This window comes from Nylanderia fulva, unplaced genomic scaffold (assembly GCF_048542155.1).
Source record: "Nylanderia fulva isolate GAGA-0341 unplaced genomic scaffold, ASM4854215v1 Scaffold4, whole genome shotgun sequence".
Classification (NCBI taxonomy): domain Eukaryota; kingdom Metazoa; phylum Arthropoda; class Insecta; order Hymenoptera; family Formicidae; genus Nylanderia; species Nylanderia fulva.
In genome coordinates, this window is record NW_028190476.1 from 725,248 (window position 1) to 747,646 (window position 22,399).

Consider the following 22,399-nt stretch of genomic DNA (forward strand, 5'->3'; position numbering starts at 1 on the left):
GAGATTGTTTATTGTTTATTTTAATAAGATAATTTTACGGATATTTTTATGCGTAAGCGAGAATTTCATAGATTATATTGAAAAGCGTACAATATTGATGTTAACACAATCTCGACCCTCGTTGCAGTCAGAATCGAATATGTTTATTTAACTTGAGTTGAAACGCGATGCTAACATCGCGTGTCATTAAAGTGTTTTTAGGAAATCAGTTATAGGAACCACCTCTAACAAATACGATCCGCGCTTTCGGATTTCTATAGAATCTCTTGGTCATCTTCCAAGAATTGTTAAATCAGATCTGACGATTTGTATATATACTTAATATAATCTAGATATAAATACGTACTAAATCAACATGGTGCAATGTTGGTCGTCTGTTTATTCGTTTATTAGAATTTTGCATTTCTCTGTCGGGACTTTCTCGCGATAAACAACTTGCCTCAAATTAATTTAGCTTCGTGATCTTTCTTTTTCCGCCGTGCAATAAGATTTAATTTCTTTTTTGCTAGTTGTCTTGTGTATGCGGAAAAATAATTCTTTTCACTGCTGTTTCCTTTCATAGTGATAAACGTATAATTCAATCATCTTTTTATGCAATTATTTTTCTTCTCCTCTATTTGTTTCTCCAATGACAAAATTTAATTAAAATACTTTTTATTTTAATCATCAAGGAATATTTTTTTAATTAAATGATATTTCTTTATTAAAAATATAATCAAATAAAGTACAATCTAATTTTTCAACAAAAAATTAAAATTTAATTGACTGAATAATAGACGATATGTTCTTTGCTAAATTTTTATGACTTTTTAATAGTAGAAAAGTTTATAGAAATACAAATTTATTCTTAATTGCTTTGATTAATCAAATAATAGTTCCATGAAAGGTCAGTCTTAAGAGAGCGCTATGTTCTTCTCTTGATGAAGAATGCGAACATTTCAAGATTGTCCCAAAGTTATTTCACGAGACAGAATTTCCCTCGGGATTTATTTCTCATTTCCAGAAAACTTACTTCGCGGGGTTAAAACATCTTTCTCAAAGATTGGCCTTTCGTGAAGCTATTATTTGGACTAATCACGATTAAGAACAAATTATTATCTTATTATCCCTTTGCTTGCAAGAATTGCAAGAATTCAGTAAGTATTTTTTGCGAACGGTTTTGAAATATCATAAAACGAAACTGATGCAAATAAATAAATTAGAGCTTTCTATAGTATAAATAAAATTTATATAGGGTAGAGTAATATTTTCTATTTACTGTATTTATTTACTATTTTTAGATTTATACTGTGTTTAAATTTATGTTTCTCAAATTCGCCTTCACGATCTAAAATAGAACAGTTCTGATCTTGGTCATGATCGCATTAGAAAGTTGGATGACGTATGAGTTTTGAACAAACTAATAGACTTCAACAATTAACATATATTTGCGAAAAGTGTATTAAAAGATGAAGGTACCCTTAATAAAATATAAAAGTTCTGCCTTGCGGGTTTTACGACTTCTACCATTACGGCAATAATTCTACGGTAAATAAATTCTAAACGCCGTAAAGTTCCTTTACACGACGAGTGAGTAACGCGATAAATGTCAGTACTTAACTCATGTTATAAAAAATAAAATATATGTAGTAGGTATACTATTTTTTTAAATGATAAACATTTTCGAAGATACAATAGATTGATACTCAAAATTGGAAAGTTATTTTATTAAAATGAAATGTGTGTCATTTTTTTTTAAATAACTCATTTCGTTACTCGTTATTTTTCGATTTTAATATTCCTCGGATATATTTATAGATTTATAATATTATATTAGATATTTTATGTATTGAAGAAATTAATATATTTAGGATAATAATTCTAATATCTCTTTTAATTTAAGCACAAATTGAATCGATTAAGTGACAGATATCAAATAATAATTGTTTCATGAGATGTGTCTTTCATTGGGTTAGGGAAAAATCTGCGTGCATAGAAAACTCTTCAGGAAACTTATGCGCTCGTAATAGAATGCGGCCATCGTCCGTGTAATAATCCTCATTCATAATAACGTGGCTGCAGTTTCGCGGGCGACGAACGAAGCATGCTATTATGGTTTCGCATGTATCGCTTAAATTCCTCGGCGTTGATTCTGTCAGAGTATTTGGCATCATGACGCGCATCTGGTGCGCGATTTTGATTAACGGTAGCAATGGCGACGATTCTTCGCATCCGGAAATAACGCGACGAAAATGAAGTCCGATGCACTAGTCTTTAAATAATTTACTGCGCAGCAAAAAAATTTGAGAATCCTGCAATTTCAGGCAATGGCGTATAGGTATACTTTTCTTTACGTAAAAATTATTGATTGATATTTTAGAAAATGTTTAGCAATTTTGTTACTAAATCTTTAGGAGAGAACTTAACTCCACAAATAAGTTGCAGCACATTTAACATTTTGTAGTATTTATGGTATGATTCGAGAAAAAAACTTGTTTGTGTGTAGATTTATATATACATATTATGAGGGCAAATTCTACGTATTTTTGCGTAGATGTAATGTGTGATATATATAATACACATAAATGAATTTTTTGTAGTAGCGTATTATCATATGATAATATTCTCATATAATATTATATATGATTTGACAATGATCACGCAATAAAGTGATAAAGGAGTTAATCGATTTTTAGATATAGCCATAAAATGAATCACATAATCATTTAAATTCTCGACCACGTAATTATATATAGCCTACTTACATTCTGCCGTTGGCTTACTTTTTGGCGATCATTATAACTGATGAAACGTAGGTTATTGCATGGCAGTTAAAATGATTATACAATAGCGTAACCGATGCAACCGGAATCTGATCTCGCGCTAACAACCAATTTTGCGCGAAATAGAAGATGATAAGATCATCGTGTTACTGTCAATCAAGCAACGGGGGAATTGATTTTTAACGACACCGCAGATCGATGTTGACGTTGACATATAATATTGTTGGTATAACACGACAATGAGAATTAAAAATTCTCTCTTTGGAACGATTTTATATTACTTTAAACTCATATTTATTAGTATTATACAAATTGGTTTTATTTTTAATTTTGAATAAATAAATATTTTTTATTTTGCTTTTTAAATATTGTAACATATTTAACATTTTAATATAAACTTAATTATAATCTAATAAATTTCTTTTTTAGAATATATTTAATATAATATAAAAAATGTAAAATTGTGGTGTTTTTTTAATTTGATCAATTAATATTAATTATTGTGCGTTTTCAATAAGTTTAATAAAATTTACGCGAATATATATTCCTATATATTCATTATAATTTATGAATATTATTATTATAAGACTTCATTAATTCATTTGAATTGATTTATAAATTAATCTTTGCAAGTATTGTTTATTTTGTAATTAAATTATTAATTGATATATGACTTATTAATTTAATCTAAAATACAAAACTTTTAAATTTGCACGTATCACTTATTAAACATAAAAACTAAAAAAAAAAACTAATATACATATATATAATCCTGATTTATAAATTTTATATAAAGAAATTTATTTTTATCTATAATATTATATATTTTTTATTCGATAGAACTTACGTCATTGAGGATGATGTGGGGATAATCATGATTCAATCGTTTCTTATAAGTCAGTTTCTAAAACCATCTCCCATCTTTTATCACTTGATCTCATGACGCGATCTCAACAAAGTTATTATCATGTTTTTCGCTCAACAGAAGTTTTTATTAACTTTATAGAAAATTATTTATGATCAAATTATCAACTCTTATATAAACTCTTATATAAATTACTCTTTTATATAGATCTAAACACACATACACAACATGTCACATTTTTTTATTTTCTTTCTCTATGAATTTTATTTATAGACACAATTATTTTTCTTTTAAATTCAAAATCAATAAATCTTTTTTTATTAAATGTAGTAATGTGTATATATGTGTGTGTGTGTGTGCACGTATATATTCTTATTAATATTAATATTATTAATAGAATTAATATTTTTGATTAAAAATTAGTATAAAGTAATTATTTAAAAAAAGATACGTATAACGATTGTATTAAATGCACTTTATAAGAACAAATAATGAAAATCGCGATAGTTTCTTAATTCAAATAATTGTTAACAGAGATCTACGCTGAATTTCCTTGAACTCGCAATTAGGACATGATAGATCGTCGACATCGATGTTAAAATCGTCTTTCCGTGGTAGACCGCATTATCTGATTAATCAGGAACTTCGCATGATGGAGCTTATAACATTCTGAAGTTAGGCAATTGTGACAGATGAAATTAAGATATATTGCAAGGCGGCATATATTATACATATCTTTATGTCTTCAATTTTTATTTTATTTATATATAATTCGAAATATTAGAAATTTGATAAAATAAAGCTATCATCAATGCTTTAAAAGAGAATTTTTTTATGTTAAGCAACATAGAGAACGTTATTTTTATAAAGATCAGTTTTTTGCCAATACTGCAAAATTGTAATTATTAAAAAAAATTATAAATGCTTTAAATTTTTAAAATTTTATGAAAAATAGTAATAATTTGTATTGAAGAAAATTATTACATTGTTTTATTTAGGAGTCTTTATTTAAGGATTTTAATTAGTTTACACAATCGTTATGAACACATATGTTATGAACAAATCGTAATTATATTCGTTGCTTCAAAATTGACACACTGTTGTCAATCAATTTTAAAGAGCATTTTATTTAGAAATTCTTTTATGCTTTGCGAATGCTAAAATAATCTTTACGGAGACGCAGGTGCGAGTTCGCGTACGGCCTCGGGTCGCCTAAATCCGAGGCTAAATCCACTTGTCGGTACAAGCAGACAGGTGCCAGCCGATGTCGAGCCAATCCTCTCTTCCATTCCTTTTACTGCTTACTGTGCTTTGCGTGTCGAATAGATATATACGAACATACGATAGTGAATGGATTATAAAAAGAAGAAGCGAAAATACAGAATTATATCTATGTGCTAGTTGTCTTTATAAGAAATGGTTATCTTGTAAAATTATTATATTGATTTTTTTGCTACTTTGTACTCTAATTCCAAATTGATTATATTATATTGATTTCTTATTTTTTTCTAGAAAAAATAAATTCTTAGATTGAAGTAAAAATATATTAATCTTATGTAGGTCACGTATAGTGTAATTTTGGATTTGTACGTGTTACAAAAAAAAAGCATTGCCAGAATATCTAGTAAGAAGATCAATGTATTTTATTATAAACCGTACTTTACTGCTAACAATAAATCTGCTCGCTTATTTATGGAAGAAAAGATGTTAGCGGTTTCATGTTTTAGTTGCATCTTCTATTAATATGGTAACTTGTAAATTGTTATTTGATAAATTCTTTTTTTTAACAAATTTTTATTTGGCTGACATTTAATTTAAAAAGTTATTGATAGAAAAGAAAAAATTTATGTAAATTATAATGTATATTTATATATATAAATATTACATTACATTTCGTATTGTATTGAAAAAAAAAATGTTTTTTATGTTACAGAAAATATTATAATGCAAACATTTTTTCTTGTTTCAGTAAAAAACAAAATATAATTCAGTAATTTTTATGTGTTCCATACCGTCAGCTTCAAATATTTAATAGAATTTTTTTATAACACACTTGATTGTATATCTCTCTCTTCTGTGATACATCTGTCTCTTACATGTTGATTAATTTAGAAATGATTACGAGTTCATGTCAGTTATAAACTTTACTGTACATGGCTGATTCGTAAATAGCAAAATACTTTTTTTTCTGGGTAGAAATTCTCGCCGTTTCTAGGACACTCTGTATATCGATTAATTCAGAAATAGCTGCAAGTGCGCTTAAAACGCTCATGTGAGAGAAATCTTTTTTATGTAGATTTTCATCTACTGTAAAATATTTGTATCATACCAACAATATTTGTCAATTTGTTTAACGACCGAGTGTCATTTGAAATAATGACAATAGCTAATCAATATATAATTTTAATACATTCTGACTTATCCTTATACACACATATCATCTAATGTTATTTTATTATAGTTTTATACGATTCGTTCTATATATATATATATATATATATATATATATATATATATATATATATAGTATACATTTATATCACTTAAATTCTACTGTAAAAAAATTTCTTATCACAATATCATCGATCATAATTCAAGTATGTCACCGTGCTCGTCTTCTGCTTTTTTTGTTGTTCAAGCTACTATGACAGCCGTGTCTCGCGAGAATGCACTTTATTTTTGGACAAGGTACGCGAACACTTCGCGGCCAATGTGGAAAGCCGGTGGTTCGTCTTTTAATAGCACGTTGCATCTTAGCAACGAGAGTCGCCGTCCGCGGTATCTATCCATATACCGAGTGGCCCAAAAATGTCGCTTTGTTTAACAGTAATCAAACTGTGAGCTGTGAGGCTGGTGTTGCGATAGTTTTATTGTAAATATAGATTTGTTTATCTTTGATCAAGCCGACTAGTTGTTTGATTGATTGGAACCGCATGATTTACATATAGTGATCGAAATAGTGAATCAATGCATTTGTGCCAACAAAATTACCGCCACTGCAATAATTTGCATTAAGACTTTGGTTGCATGTCGATGATTGTCGCGTGCAAAATTTATTTATGTATTTATGTATTTAGTTTGTACTTTATTTATGTGGCCGTTGTGACATATAATTTTTAGATTGTGTCGTGATGAGCACATTATATGAATATTTTTGTTTCAACTTGGCCAAAAATATTATGGAAATATGATGAACAATGGACAATTTTATATTATAAATACAGAACAAAAATTAGAAAAACATCGAGTAAATGCAAACTGTATCTGTACATTATTGTATATATATACATACACATAAAATAATTATTATATATAGAGTCATAAACTAAATTATTTTTTATTTTTGTTTTTAATAAAAGTATATGTATAAATGTAAGTCTCTATTTACAAAAATATAAATCATGTGGATATGTGTCGATTGTTTTCGATTCGGAATAAAAGTCACTATAATCCTATATCGATCGATGTATGTATTGAGTTGTCTCTGTATACGTTGACAACGAAGAGTAAACAGCTCATAACAAATCGATTTTCCCACCGCTTTTTCTCTCTTTTCTATCAAACATCATTCATTATCTTAGAAGCAAAAACAAATTTATTGAAATTGAAACGCGTCTATGTCGATGATATCAATTTCATCGTACATAAAAAAAGAACTTTGAATATAATATATTCAGGATTCGCGAATATATATATATATATATATATATATATATATATATATTAGACAAAAATAATAATTTTTCTAAGATGTGTATTAAAGATGAAATCACGTTATTTTTAATTGTTCTTTATCATATTTTCTGCAAATCAAATACAAGTGAATATCTATGTTTTGAAGTGGCAAAAATAAATGTTTAAATTTTACGATAAGTAATAGATTGATAAAATTTATTACCGGCTATAAATATAGTTAGTGAAATATTTATATTGCATATTTTTAAAGTACATATTTTTATATTATAAACTGATGTATCGATATATTATGTATGATGTAATCTTTATGTTTTATTTTTTATTACACGAAGTAATAGAGAATGTTTCAATTATATAGAGGTAAACTGTTTTTAAATAAATGTTTAATAGACATTGACAAAAATAGTAATTATTTATTAAAGATAAAATACTGATATGCATTTTGTAGTTAGTGGAATTTATAAATCTAGTTTGTTTCTTTTTTTACAACTAAATTATTCTGAATTGGAAAATATTGAATTATTTGTTATATTTTATTATATATAAGTACAAAATATTGAAATTTTTTTATACATAGTCCTTTATCACATTCCTTTTTCTTCACGAATGTTACTTGAAAAAGAAGTAGGTCACTATGACTATTAAACAATGACACAAGGCAAGAAAAGTGCGCGACCATGCGAGGTCGCTACAATGCGATGAACCGGTGATGCATGGATCTTGTGTTAGAAGCTTATTCAGGATTGTCAACGTAAATCAAAGGCATTCTTTATAAATATAACTAAGTTATTTTATTAAAAATTTGTGTTTCAATTAAAATCTATTCAAAATAATTCATAGAACAAACTCATTAGATTTGACAAATAGAAATTTGTTAAAATAAATATATTATAATGCTAATTGACGTATATCTTTTTCTGTATTATCTGTATAACGTATAAAATTGATATAATTGTATCATTTTGGACAGATCGAATATACATATTTTTTCAGTGATTTTCAGTGACTTAACAAGTAATAGTTTTATAATGGGAAAACTTATAATGCCATAATTAGCCTAACTGAATAATTAGCCTAACATACTTCTTGAAATAATCCGTTATAAAAATATCCGAAAAGTACGGAAATACGGAAGTGCGCTTCAAAACCACCAATAAAATAAAGTCATGTTACATTTATACGTTTTTCTCAAAGTCATCGAATATTCTATCGTGTCGGTAGAATCGTATTATTGGTTTTGCACAGCTGGACCTGTGATGTAAGGTCACGTTATTTGCTTGACTCGCAGTATGTATTTCCTTTGTCAGCAGGATGTTGAAAAATAAAACACTTTAACATTCTCACACAGAAACCAGCAATGTTAAACGTTTCATTTTTATATCCTGCTGTGGCTTTACAATTTTTTTTCGTGAAAGCGTTTCTTTCTTGTATTATATTTTATCGATATTGTAGCTATGTGCAATACGAACAAAAATATTACCTAAAGATTTAAAAAGAATTTTATTTGGTGACAATACACAACACACAATACACATACGCACACAAAGTTGTACTCAATATTTGTTTTTCTGTGAAAAAAAAATTAGAATGTCTTTTCATTTATTAAATATAAAATATTTGGTGACTTTGAGAATGTGTGTAATATGTCATTTTTTGACCATTTTTAACTAATATAAAAAGAAAGAGAAGATATTTCAGTTATTAATTATTTTATTTAAATAGTTGTTGAAATAATAGTTAAATACTAGATGATATATATATATACATTTGTGTGTATGTGTTGTATCTGTCTATCTATTAAATTCCTTCCCTTTGGTTTAATATTTCAAAGCATTATTCCTTTATTGTTAGGCGTGCTGTGATTGCTATAATAATTGTTTTATTTTATACGCATAAATTATGCATTTGTACTTATTAACATTCTCTTCTTTCTTGCAATGTTTTCGCATAGCTATTTGCATATATTATAAATGTGCGCATGAAACTATTCCCGTGGCGAAACGTGTTAAGGAGAATCGCGAAGACAACGGGCGTTATACAGTTTGGACGAACTTTGCTAATTCGCAGAAACTCTTTGGTATTCAGACGATACGCGATGACAAACATTTTATTTCTGTTAAATAAGTATGATTCTCGTAAGTTCAGATTTATAATAGTATATGTGAGTTAAATATAAAATCAATGCTTTCTTGTTGCATTTTATTTCTATGTTTATATAGAAACTTTCTTTTAGCTTCATATCAGATTAACTAAAAATTAAATCCAGAATATCTACGAAAAATTCCATGAGAGTTCGTATAAAAGTTTTATCTCATTTATTGAAGTTTGAGTTAACTTTAAATGTGATTAAGTTGTTAGATAAAATACTAGGTTCTCGCTTTTTCTTTTATTTTTAAACTTCCTGACCAGTTTGGATTCGTGAACCTTTCTAGATAATAATATTAAAGATAATTGTAAGAGTTTATTCTTATAAATTGAACTTTAGGAATATATAATAAAAAGAGAAATAATTATAATAGAGAAAGAAATAACAGAATTTTAATCTTTACATAAATTAAATCCGAGAATATAAAAATAAATAATAGAATTTTAGAATATTTATTTATTTATTTAATAATAGATAATAGATAATAGATATAAAATAACTTTGAGATTAAAGAAATTTTTATTAAAGAAGTCCAGATTTTGAATTTCTTAAAAAAAAAAAAGAAATTGATTAAATATATCTCTTACAATTCGTGATATAAATCAGAACATAAATTACGATCACATATTATAATATATTATTTTTATCGTATTAAAAAGAAATATAAAAAGAAATTGAAGCTTTTTTTCGTATATTACGTCTAAAAATCTTCAATTTGTATGTATTGGAAAACCCGCTAGAAGCTAATGCATTCAGTACTTAATTTTATGTATACATAAATATATATATCACATATATACATATATAAATGTATATATAAAAGATTAATTTAAATAAGTTTCGTATTATTTCTAAAAATGGTATTAAGTCGTCTTTGTTTATTTTGACGATGGTTATATTTATGATTTAACTGCGGATTCGACCTGGTGAGCCCCAGGTAGTTGCTCGACCGCCCAAGGCGCGCTTGTCTAAATATAGATCACTAATCCTACGTTTTCGTCGGTTCTAAACTCGCTACCGTCGCGTGTCCCGGCTACATTGACAAGTAGAAAAGTCTGTCTGCATTAGTTCGACGATGTTTGCCTTGAACTCTTGTGCCCTACCATTTCTTCTCTCCCACGTTCAATATTTGTCTATTTTAATCGTATATTATAATTATAGAACACAAAATATAAGAAAGCATTTAGATATTCTACAAATGTATCTACATAGAAAGTAGTATGAAATATAAGAAGTGTTGAAATATGTTGTTCACTTTTAATTGTTTTTGAAATTATTAGACAAAATCTTAAATGAGATGTCATATATTTTATGCAATTAAATAAATTTAATTTAATAAATTTTTATTTCAAATTGTTGTTTCTATATTTCGCACAAAGATTTGCATTAAAACATTAATAATTTTTTTAAAGACATTAATTTTTATGTATATACTTTTTTTTTGTAATAAAAATTTCAATTTATTATTATTATTATTTCTCATCATATAGCTATTTCAGAATATTCAATCCGATATTATTTTTCTTTTTTAATGCTGTATTAGAATCAATTAATGTATTTTAACTATTTTTAATACACATTTAATATCTATTACTTTTTTGTCAAACAACAGTATTTATTATTAGATTCAACTAATATATTTATTAGTTTTTATGTATTATTTTTCTAGTTTGTTTAAAAGGAATAATTGTGTGGAATATATGTTTCCTACAATAGCCGTGTAAGAGAAAAAAAGGTGTATAGTGGGATATTAACTGACAGGACTGAAAGATTATTTGTTAAATAAATGAAAAGCGTGAAAAAGGAGAAAGATCGATAACATCACGCGTAATATCACGTGTGCGAAATACGAGAAGGCGAGCATCAGGTGAGATCCCTACAGGACGAGTTTCATGGTCGCTATAAAAGTCCGTAGGAAACGTAAATCAGGGCCGAGGAATGGGCCCGGGTGGCCGTAGGGTGCGGAAAAATTATTGCCTACCGGGAAAACCGTGCTCGGGCGAAAGTTTGTATGACCTGCAATTTCGGGTCGACTTTCACTCTTTTTTGTATTTTTGAGAGAAATGTGTATTGATACGCGACAGAAAAAATATTTGTTCATAAAAATAGAATAGCAAACTAGTACATCAAATTAATCGCGATAAAAAAAAAATCGTGCGTAAATTATTAACTCTGATTTTAAATTTGAAAATTCTTAATATTTTAAGGTTTTTTGAAATATATGAATTCTAAAAAAATTATAAAAATTTAATAATATATATTACATTTAAAGCTCTAAAATTTAAATTGTTGTATTATTTTTATTTTATTTTTTTGTGAAAGAGTTAGGAATTTATGTTATAAAGTTTATATAATTTAACATTATTGAAGATATATATTCTATATATTAATTGTTTAGCAGTCTTATATAAATTGGATTAATAAAGGATTTTTTACATAATTTTTTAAGTTTATATATTTCTCCTTCAAATAATAAAAGATATAATATATGGTAGAGTTTTTGTGATAATAGCACGCAGGATATTGAGCAATCAATCATTTTCAGCGAGAACATTTTTTTTCTTCAAGCGTGTGTCACGTCGTTCGCAGCTTTATTTTGCTCCCCACATCACAACCGAAAATTGCGTCCCGAGAAATCCGCTGGAAAAAGGAACGATCTGTAGCTGTCGAGTGCGATCCATTACACTTCATTTTGCTCTCCCTTTTTCTTACTTTTAGTCTTCGTTTGATCTCTCGAGCAACGCATGTCGGCAGAATAAATGATTGGCCATTGTGCATAGTATAATGTTGTTTCTATGTCCCAGATCATATTATGATTCTCTTTTCGCATCAATTTTCATAGACAGTGTCAAGTATCGACATTCTTTTTCCTCTCGGAGTTTTTGAATAATCGAGATAGAATATATCATAAGATGTTAGATATATAAGTATATAAAAGTTTGAAAGTTAAATTTGGTATATAATAGGATGTTTGTATAACTATATTTGTTTTATCTGTGAATTCTTCGATTAATTTTGGCCTCGATAAATTCTATAAATCTTGAAGTTTTAAGATTATATAAATCTGGAGTTTCAAAACTTTTCAAGTTTTAGAACTCAATTCTTTGCACTATCTCATAATTTCTTAAAATTGCACATCAGCATTTATCATATCTGTAATTGCAGTGTGTTTGAATGAAAAATATATGTTGCAATAAGATAAAATTAAAGGAAAATTCTGATATGTACATAATAAATTATAAAATACATAAAAATCGACGAAATTAAAAAGATGACATTTTAAAATGTAAATAGGAAATATTTTACATACAAAAAATTGAGGAAAATATTGCTCGATATTGCTCGTTAGTAAGGTGACAAGTTTTGTAAGAAATATCTCGATCAGCTCATATAATTTGCCTTTAGATGTAGAATTTCAACGAGAGATTCGCGATAAATAGCGATCGAGATAGAGAAATAAAAATTTCTTTTATTTTTATCTAATAAATATATACGCTATTGCTTATGTGAATACGCGATTTAAAGTAATATTTTATGTTAGATGGATGATAATAATAAGTTTTTCTTTGAACATTCAATTTTAATTATTATCAAATTTTTTTCAAACATTTAAATTTTATAATTATGCGTTATGGTGATGTTTACATGATGCGTCTAGAAGCAAGATTTTCGTTAATGTTGAAAAACAACACAGAAAAATATGAGAGCATCCCACTTCAGAAAAAAGCATTGAATTTTAATTATCAAATTTTTTTCAAATATTTAAATTTTATAATTCTGCGTTATGGTAATGTTCACATGATGCAGCAAGTCTAAAAACAAGATTCTTGTTAATGTGGAAAAACAATGCAGAAAAATATGAGAGCATCCCACTTGAGAAAAAAGCTCTCGCACCTCTTATCGTCGCCGCAATCCCTGCGGAATGCAAACGTTCAAGTGCGTCGCGAACTCGTCATGAGAACAAGTTAAACAGATAGCTACGGGCTCGCGCGTATTTGTTCGACCGTGTGTTTACGTCACCCGATATATGGTAAATATGTAAATGGGGTTGGACTGTTAGAAGTCTTGTGGGAAATGGTCAGCTATATAGCGAGTCACGTGTAACCGTGGAAAAGTTTTACGGTCGGACATTCGCACGGCTGAGAAACGAGGACGGACCGTACCTTTTACAGTTGAATTCTTCAAGCACGCCGTGAATTATCCACATTCTCCCATTTCTCTCACTGCGATGCGAATTCTCCTAACTCCGTGGGCGACAACAGCGGGTATACATAATTTCATCATGCTTTCTGAACATTTGGCCGGATCGTTTGGCTTAGCTGCCGCCGTTTTGTGTCGCTAACAATGCCCGTAATAATGTTTCGTGAATGTATTTCTGTTGCGCGAAGTATGTTTGCTTGGAATTAGACATATATCTCAAAACGAATGAGATCGCATAACTTTGACAATTTTTCTTTTGCACGACATTCGCTTCGAAGTATACATAAATGAATAAGATTGCATTTTTCGATTACACAATGCATTATATTTAAATATTTACTTAAAATTATACATGAAAATTTGAATTTTGAGAAATATTTCCTGGATTTTTCTCTGAATTTATTTAATATATTCTCATTTATAGCATTTAATGCTTATTAAAATTTATAAATTCAATCTTTTAAATTCTAGAATTTTTTAATCTAATAAATTTTTACATACAAAGTTATATGTATATTTCAAAATGTTGGAATATTCGATTTTTATCAAAATATCTGATTTTCTGTGTACTAATATTTAAGAAATAAAATACTATTGAAAGAATAAATAATAATTAAAAATATATGTACATATATAAATTTTAATAGTGATTTTTGAAAAGTTGCAAATTAATATACATATTATATAAGTTATGGAGCAGCTGTCTTAAAAAATTTTCTTTGTATCTGTTTCAGCTACGGTGACATGGTTCCGAAAACGATTGCGGGAAAAATCGTCGGGGGTGTATGCTCCTTGAGCGGTGTCCTAGTGATCGCTTTACCGGTACCTGTTATCGTCAGTAATTTCAGCAGAATATATCATCAAAATCAACGTGCTGACAAACGAAAGGCACAGAGGGTGAGTGCACTTAAAACATCTTTTAATATATATATACGTAATTTTTCAAAGGATTTCCTAATCTACTTAATCCACTTAATTCAATAAATTTTATATTGATCATAGTATTTTGTTTCTTTATTTTAATTCTACGTAATATACTATTAACATTATAGTAAATCATTAATTAATTCCAACGATAATTAAAGAACAATCTATAAAGAGTAGAAGATAGTACGCTAGACCTGTTTTGAGAGCCATAAATTCGAATTACTGTGATAGATAAAGTATAAAGTAGTAATTTACTATCGAAAGTTTGAACTTTAGTAGCACTCCAATTTGAAACTTTATGTATAGAAATATTTACATATATCTATATATATCTAAAATATCTATATACATATAATTTCGATAACATCTAAATGTTTATCACAGAAGCGAATACAAAATTCAAAAATATTATTTTAAGATTTCCATAGATTATCTAAAATCTTATATATAGATTCACATTTATCCTTATCTATATAAAATTTTTAAAAATATAAAATAAAAATTAGAAATATATACTAGTTACATTCTTTTTCAAACTATTTTGCATTTATATTTATATAAAATGTTTTATATAGAATTGAGAAAAGTACATAGAGAATTAGGATTTTATAAGATTAAAAGACTATCTGTAAATTCAAAAGTAAATAATTAAACAATAATAAGAATATTTTTAAGTCAGCTCTTTAATTATTTAACCACAATCTACATTTCATTCCTCTTGACTAAAGAGCCAAACGCGATGTTATTGCGACAATTAAGAAAGAAAGAAAATTTGGAAACTAAGAAATTTGAATCCTATGGTTGGGATCTCAGAAATTCCCCTTGTTCCTTCTTTTAACATCCCCTGTAAAGAAAATAAGCGAGAAAAATATTGGTCCGAAAGTCGGCTGAATCAGGAATCGAACCCGAGACCTTCCGCTTTCAGAGAAGGAATAAGGGAAATTTCTGAGATCCCAACCATAGGATTCAAATTCCTTAGTTTCCAAATTTTCTTTCTTTCTTAATTGTCGCAATAACATCGCGTTTGGCTCTTTAGTCAAGAGGAATGAAGTGTAGATTGTGGTTAAATAATTAAACATGTTTTGTTTCTTTAATTTGAAGCAACTTTTAATATAATTTTAATTTTGATACGTTTAGAGTTATTAAGATAACAAATATTAAATTTTAAAAACTTATAAAAACTTTATCGATTCCTAAAAAAAGTTGATTCTAAGAAACAAAACCCTATATATATATATCTTATATGTTGTCAATTCTAGAATACTATATATACATATAATTATGAGTATCTCGCGCGTTTTTTATATGCAATAATTTAACTTTCGTGTAAAGTTATATTTATATAATATTTCGAAATATATACGTTATAATTTTACGTACGGCACTTCTCTAAACATTATCGTCTTCTTTTGACGTATACAACGCGCATCTACAAATAGCTGCGTTCCTATTCGTGCCATAGAGAAGTGTACACTTTATTCTGGTATATTCTGAATATCGATACTTCGGGATGCTGTCTTCGGGCTAAACTTGCTTTGCTGGCTCAGGGCCGCTTCGTAATAAAATCGCTAACTAGAGCATCAGAGCTATATGAAACTGGCACCCTACTTTCAAAAAATTTATTTCTTTAATACGGAAATGATAGTATTTTGTTTGTAGTTGTTTGTAGTAACAATAGTTTTGTTTTATCACTTAAATAAAAAAAAAATAAAAATAAAAAATAACTAGCACCCGACATTGAAATATCTCTAATCCGCTTGCGCAATCTTTTTTTAAAAATCATTTGTAGTTGTTTGTAATAATTTTGCTTTTGTCTGTAGTTACAATTGCAATCAAAATTTATATTGATACAAACAACTACAAACGAGTCTGAATTACCTGGAAAAAGCTGATTTGAAAAATCTTTAAAATTAACAAAGTTTGATTTTGATCACTTATTTAAACAATTGTAATTACTAAAACCATACAATTACAAACAACACTACAAATACCATAACTACATACAAATGATTCTAAAAAAGACTGCGCAAGCGGAATTGAGGTATCTTAATGTCAGGTGCTGGTTATTTTTAATTTTTTAATTAATAAAACTACAAACGAAATTATTGTTACTACAAACAATTACAAACAAAATGCCATCATTTTCCGTATTAAAAAATTAAGTTCTTAAAAATTGGTGCCAGGTTCACATACAAGTAGCTGACCATCAGAGCTTTTCTTATTATGTCCCAAAACAAGAGCGGAATTAAGGAGAATTGTCTGATGTTTATTCTCATACAAATTGCAGTATAAATAGTATAAATAGTAAAATAATATAAGATATTTTTAAATATTAAATTTATTGGATTATTCAATAAAAATGTTTATATTACTTTTTTGCTCTGTAACATATTTTATCATTGTTCAAGTTTTAATTATAATTTAAAACTATCGAATATAATTTATCAAGATCATGTAATAAGATTGATGATCCATATGACTCACAACTTCTCTTTTCTTTTTTCCTTCGTACAATAAATAGGTATTTAATATAGAACATTTTGACATATTTCCATGCACATATAAGATTCAAAATGCTGCAATCTGTATTTGTGATAAATATCAAGCGGTATACATTTGCAATGCAAGTAAATTATTATTCCCGTCAGTAAATTATGATATATAAAATTTGCAACTTATGTGAGTTGCAAATTTTATATATCATAATTTATCTTTATGTAACAATATCGAAGATGACTAGCAGCAGACTGAGTATATAAATTTCGCGACCAACATTCTCAAAGGCGAGGAACTCTCCCGTCGCCATTTTCGTATCCCCTAATATCGACGTTTCGAAGATATTTCTTCCATTATAGAGAGGAAGCGGCAGTCCCAGTCGGGTCGCAGTCGATGACACGTTAGCTCGTTTCGCGTCATCATTCCCACAAGTCGGACGATTTATTCTCACCCACGTGCAGTCTGTAACTTTGTCCCCGTAGCACAGTTACGACCATTTAACTGAACATCAACATTTCACAAACTGATCGCGAAAAAAGTATAAACGAATTACTCCGTTTGCAAAAAAAGATAGATTCTTTTAACTTTGCGTGATTATCCTTAAAAGCTCTGCATTCATAGAAAATTGAATAAAAAAGATCAAATTATGCATCCTCTATTAAAGTTTAACACAATTTATTATTATAATTATTATAATGTATAGAAAATATATACCTATGTAAAATAAAAATATGAATCTATAATCTTTTTATAAATTTAAAATTTTGATAAATAATCAAATGTTTTGCACAATTAAATCACATTAAAAAAATTGTACACATTATATAAAAAATGGTAATTTGAATAATTTAATTTCTTCTTTTCATGCAAAGCAGAGCTTTCTTATCCTAAAACTGTCTTATAGTATCATGAGCAAATAGGGACGGTTATTCTCAAACATTTACTTCGCTCCCGTGACACAATTACCATTTTTAGCATCGACATTTCGGCTGCGTATCGATCGAGCCGTAAAAAGAATTTCAGCCGAATTCGCTTTGTTTCGAAAGATAAAGAGAGAAGGAAAAAGATCACTCCCTTGATCTTCGTTGCGCGTCTACTACTTTTATTGTGTATTCTCTCAGGCAGAATATCATCTTTTGCGCGATATTTTTACGAGAACTCAGGGATGAATGTGCGAGTGGGATTTATTCTGAAAGGCGAAAGTGATCTTTTAAATCTCTTTCGCGTATACGAACGAACGATTTATTTCCACACGTGTAAGTTTATGCGTCTACTTTGCTCGCGTCGATACGCTTCGAACGATTTAAGCAGACATCGTCGACGTGTCTGGATCTTGCGGAGAAGAAAGATGGTATCATGGCTAGTTGAAAAAGGAAGTCAGTTGCGATCTTTTAAATCTTTTCTGTACGCTCGATTTCGTGAAAATGCACCATATTACAAATGAAGAGAATTTATGTCTCAGTTATAAATTGGATGACATAATTCATTCTGACTTGCGAAATTATACCGTTGAGCGTAATTTTTTAAAAAAGAAATTTCTCTGAAAATTAAGAGTTGACACAATTAGACTTACATAAAAACAAAAAGAAAAAATAATTACTTTATTTCATATTATTTATTATACCTTTTTTAAATATTTATTATTTCATTGATATACAATTTAATATATTTTGCTTTATATTACAGAAATTTATTTGTATTAAGACTCTTTAAAAATTTTGTAAAAAACTTTTATCTATATTTCTTAAAATCATAAACGTATGTTTAAAAATAACAAAATTAGCTAATGGATAATACTTTATAAGTAAAAATTTATAATTAAACATAGAAAATTCGATTGCATTTTTAGATTCTATCCAGAATTATTATTTCTATTTTAATTAATATTTATTACAAATATTAGTTCTACCTTTCTTTTGCCCTTTCTTCTTTCAATTTCAATTTTATAATTTTTGAATTGCTTTATGCAGAATTACAAAGTTTTGGATCGCTTGGCTTCGCGAAGGTCGGTTCGCTGATGCCGCGCAGATCTGCATTGCAGATGCAGCCGCATCTACATATGCATGGACACGTTTGTTCTGATTCTCGCTCTCGGACAGCGATGGATCTTTCGTCAGGTTTCTTTCTAGCACCTTATCGACGTCCGAACTTTTGTATTGTTAGTTCTCGCGATGCTTTCTGGAACTCAACATTGCGCGATGCGTCTCGTACGTCATAGTACAATCTTAAACATCGCATATTTTGGAAATTAAGTTTCTTCGTATAGAAAGTTTGATACACAGATTTTCTCCTTTTTGAAAGATTTTTTTCTTCAAAAAATCTTTGTAGATTTTACTGCCGTGAAAAATGCGAACTGTAAGTCTCATAAGATTAATTAAATCTAAGACCCTGCAATCCCTGAATTGTCTTTAGAGATTAAAAGAACTAGCAAGGTCGCAGGAATGATGAAAGTTTAACTATTAAACGAATCCTTGGCACTATTCTGCTTATTTTCATGAATCGCCATTGAATTCACAATTGTTCATTACGAATTCCATGTGCTGTGATTTTCAGCCTCCGCAATTACTCTCACTACATATCAAATAGCGGTAACGAACCGATGATAGCAAATGCTAATACGTTAAATCGTATTCAAAACTTACCTGAAAACCTACGGAATCAGTGCGAAAATCTGAAAAAATGAAAGTAGTGAGAATTTTGCAAATCAAATGCAATACAATTTTGAATATTAAATTTTGTAAAAAATAAAATGTTTAATAAAACACGAATATTCCAACTAGATCTTAATCGTGAGATTGTGATAAACGCTTTAATGCCTTTCTAAGAAAAGAAGCTCTCTTGACCTCTACTCCGTTGTAAGCTTTCTATGAAGTCATTCACGCCCCGCATATTACACTGACGATCGAACATGGACTATCGTAATGCCTATATGATTTATAGCCGCCATGGCCGCCATCGATATACTTTACGTTGTCAGTAAACGCCACTGTGAACTTTGCATCTGCATTTAATGTCACGTCCGGTGTTAACGGGCAAACAGGGCTCTAGATCGATTTTCCGCCCTGACCGTCGCGCAAGCGACACGAATCTCCGTTTAACATCGGTTAGTGTTCGTAGCATCGATTCTTCTTGCGATGTGTTTGCCCATTCAGCACATGCTACATTGCACGATAATAACGGCATCATTTTTAGATGCGCCAAGACGGAGACGATCTCATTTCTTTACTTCCAACTTGATCAAATAATGTTTAAATTTGAATTTTTTATACATATAAAATTTAAACTTGTATTTTTTAAATTTATATATGAGTCATTCAGTCATGAAATTTATTTTTATGAGAGATTAACGAGAATATTTCACGTGAATTCATCGGTTACGATTAAAATTGTTTTGTGGTATTTATAGAACATGTATATTTTTATAAAAAATTACACATTTTTTTGTATATTTTGAAAAGTGCATCAACTAACTTTGCATAGGCATTTTATTTGACAATAACTATTCATAAAAAACTTTTTATTAAAATCGATGAGTCAACACGTGAAATCCATTTGTAAGTGCTTTACGTTTATATCCGGGATTTTTTCGAGCGAGAAGTTAAGCAAATCTCTCTCTCGATGACAGCGCACATAAACGAAACATCGATAACGCAGACTCAATTTTACCGGAGTAATAAAATGTACAGATTATTTGCTATAAAAAACTTTACAGTTAATTTTATTGAATACTTTAGAATTTAATGTAGATTTTTCAGATTTTTTAAAAGATAGTTGCAATTTCTACAATTTTATAATATTTATCTAATTTTTAAAATTTATTTAATTTGTCAAGTATTTGTTACAAACATATTTTGTTATATTCACATATTGTATATATATGAAATCTGCTCGTTTTTTATTTTATAAATGTAAAAATGTTTCGTAACGCATATGATGACCTATCAAATTTACTATTTTATATGCAAAGTCTTATTTCATATCAAATTGGTCACGTCTTTGTGTTTATTTAAATTAAATTTATTGAGCTCATTGATTACTAATAAATTTGTCGTATTTATTATAATAAGCAGCTGATTAAATTTATTTAATTGTATAATCGTAGATTATGGAATATCAAACTTCAATAAATTTATTGAATATATTCATGCTAATTAAGTGCTTTGTAATCATACACTTCAAGTTTTCAAAGATAGCATAATAATAAAATATGAATATTATTACTTTTCTGATCACAAACGTAATTATTAAATTTATTGTTAAATTGAGCAAATTTGTTGATATTATTTATAAACTGGATGAAATTCGTTAATAGTTATTAGAGATATATTAATTAAAGTATTCGATAAATATTCTTAATTAAATAAAATAACATGATTAAAGATTACAAAAAATACTTAAAATTATTTTAAGTATTTATAAATAGAAACATTTTTTTATATTATTCCAAGATTTAAAGATAAAGCTATAATGAAGTTAAGCAGGCTCATTGAAAGTTGAAGTTTATTTCATTACAAATAGCTTGCTAAGCAATAAAGCAGCTTAATTATATGAATACACTTTCAAACAGTCATTTACCTTTAGCTCTAGCTAACTTTACATGTAGGATTGATTCCGACAGCTGGTGCCTGAGAGAAAAACGATGGAAATTCGCAAAGCCTATTTCAACTTTTGTTAAGATACGCGATTTTCAATAAGTCTTACTCGTTAATAGGGGAAACTTTGTAAATTATCTTAACATAAGGCGAAATCGTAAAAATTTAGTCAGGTTTACTTTGCGAAATACATTTAACTAACATCCGACCAATAAATCTTTATCTTTGTTTTTCACATGAACTCTCTTATTGTTAATTTAATTAATTTCAAATTGAGAGATTTTTTTAATACAATATTTTTGTTATTTATCCTTCTTTCTATATATCTGTCTGTCTATTTATCTATCTTTTTACAACATTTAAAATTTTTCTCTAATCTTATAATTATATAACATTCTAATTTTTTTATGTTTAATTGAACCAATATATTGTCGCAGTTACATCATTTTTTGTTTCAATTATATTTACATCTTTAGTACTTAAACTTTTCTTATTATCTCTCCTGCAATTTGACTGTGCCCAAGTTAATCGTTTGTTTCTAAGCGACGTTTGTAGATAGAGGTGCGAGTTTCTCTATTATCCCTCATTAGATTTTTTCCTTCAAAACGACCACCAACTCGCTGTCCCTTTTCCTCTTGCCCCCTCAGAGGGCAGACGCATAGCTAAAAGAGGCCGCGGAAGGAAAACGAGAACATGTAGAGCGTGCTAAGGGTTC

At 28.2% G+C, this 22,399-nt stretch overlaps 1 protein-coding gene across 3 annotated transcripts in view; it reads left to right on the plus strand.

Annotated features, from left to right (window-relative positions):
* The window catches only part of Shal (potassium voltage-gated channel protein Shal), a 109,144-nt gene that overhangs the window by 19,376 nt on the left and 67,369 nt on the right, over positions 1–22,399 (plus strand). For all 3 annotated transcript variants that reach the window (XM_085486074.1, XM_085486075.1, XM_085486073.1), the window contains exon 2: positions 14,404–14,566. In XM_085486074.1, the coding sequence (XP_085342200.1) occupies positions 14,404–14,566 (163 nt within the window). The remainder of the gene's footprint in view (positions 1–14,403; positions 14,567–22,399) is intronic.